At 57.4% G+C, this 657-nt stretch overlaps 1 protein-coding gene across 1 annotated transcript; it reads right to left on the bottom strand.

The window, feature by feature from the left end:
* Positions 1-15: 15 nt before the first annotated feature.
* On the bottom strand, positions 16-630 carry LOC103772746 (endothelial zinc finger protein induced by tumor necrosis factor alpha-like; the record flags this gene model as incomplete). Its single annotated transcript, XM_008940089.1, is given in 1 exon segment — positions 16-630. A coding segment is annotated over 1 exon segment (615 nt), but the record flags the coding sequence as incomplete, so codon positions are not given.
* Positions 631-657: the final 27 nt, after the last annotated feature.

Raw genomic sequence — 657 nt, 5'->3', positions numbered from 1 at the left:
GCATGCACCACAGACGTATGGCTTCTCTCCAGTGTAGGTGTGGCAGTGCCGGGTGAGGTGGGATTTCATGGTGAAACTCTTCCCACAGCCAGTTCAGGCAAAGGGCTTCTTACTGGTGTGGGTCTGTATGTGATGGGTGACGCTGGGCTTGTCAGCGAAGCCCTCACCACAGTCACCAGAGACAAACGGCTTATCCCCAGTGTGGGTGCAGCGGTGCTGGGTGAGTTTGGAGCTATGCCTGAAGCTCTTGTTGCACTTGTCACAGGCAAAGGGCTTCTCACCAGTGTGGGAGCGGCGGTGCACGATGAGGTGGGAGCTCTGCCTGAAGCTCTTGCTGCACTTGTCACAAGCAAAGGGCTTCTCACCAGTGTGGGAGCGGCGGTGCACGATGAGGTGGGAGCTCTGCCTGAAGCTCTTGCTGCACTTGTCACAAGCAAAGGGCTTCTCACCAGTGTGGGAGCGGCGGTGCTGGGTGAGGTGGGAGCTCTGTCTAAAGCTCTTGTTGCACTTGTCACAGGCAAAGGGCTTCTCACCAGTGTGGGTCCTGCGATGTAGTCTGAGGTCGGACTCCCTGGTGAAACTCTTCCCGCAGTCAGTACAGGCAAAAGGCTTCTCCCTGGTGTGGGTCCATATGTGACGGGTGAGTGTGGAGCTGTC

Source organism: Merops nubicus, unplaced genomic scaffold (genome assembly GCF_000691845.1).
Source record: "Merops nubicus isolate BGI_N331 unplaced genomic scaffold, ASM69184v1 scaffold18975, whole genome shotgun sequence".
NCBI classification, from domain to species: Eukaryota; Metazoa; Chordata; class Aves; order Coraciiformes; family Meropidae; genus Merops; species Merops nubicus.
This window is presented reverse-complemented; position numbering and strand designations above follow the sequence as displayed.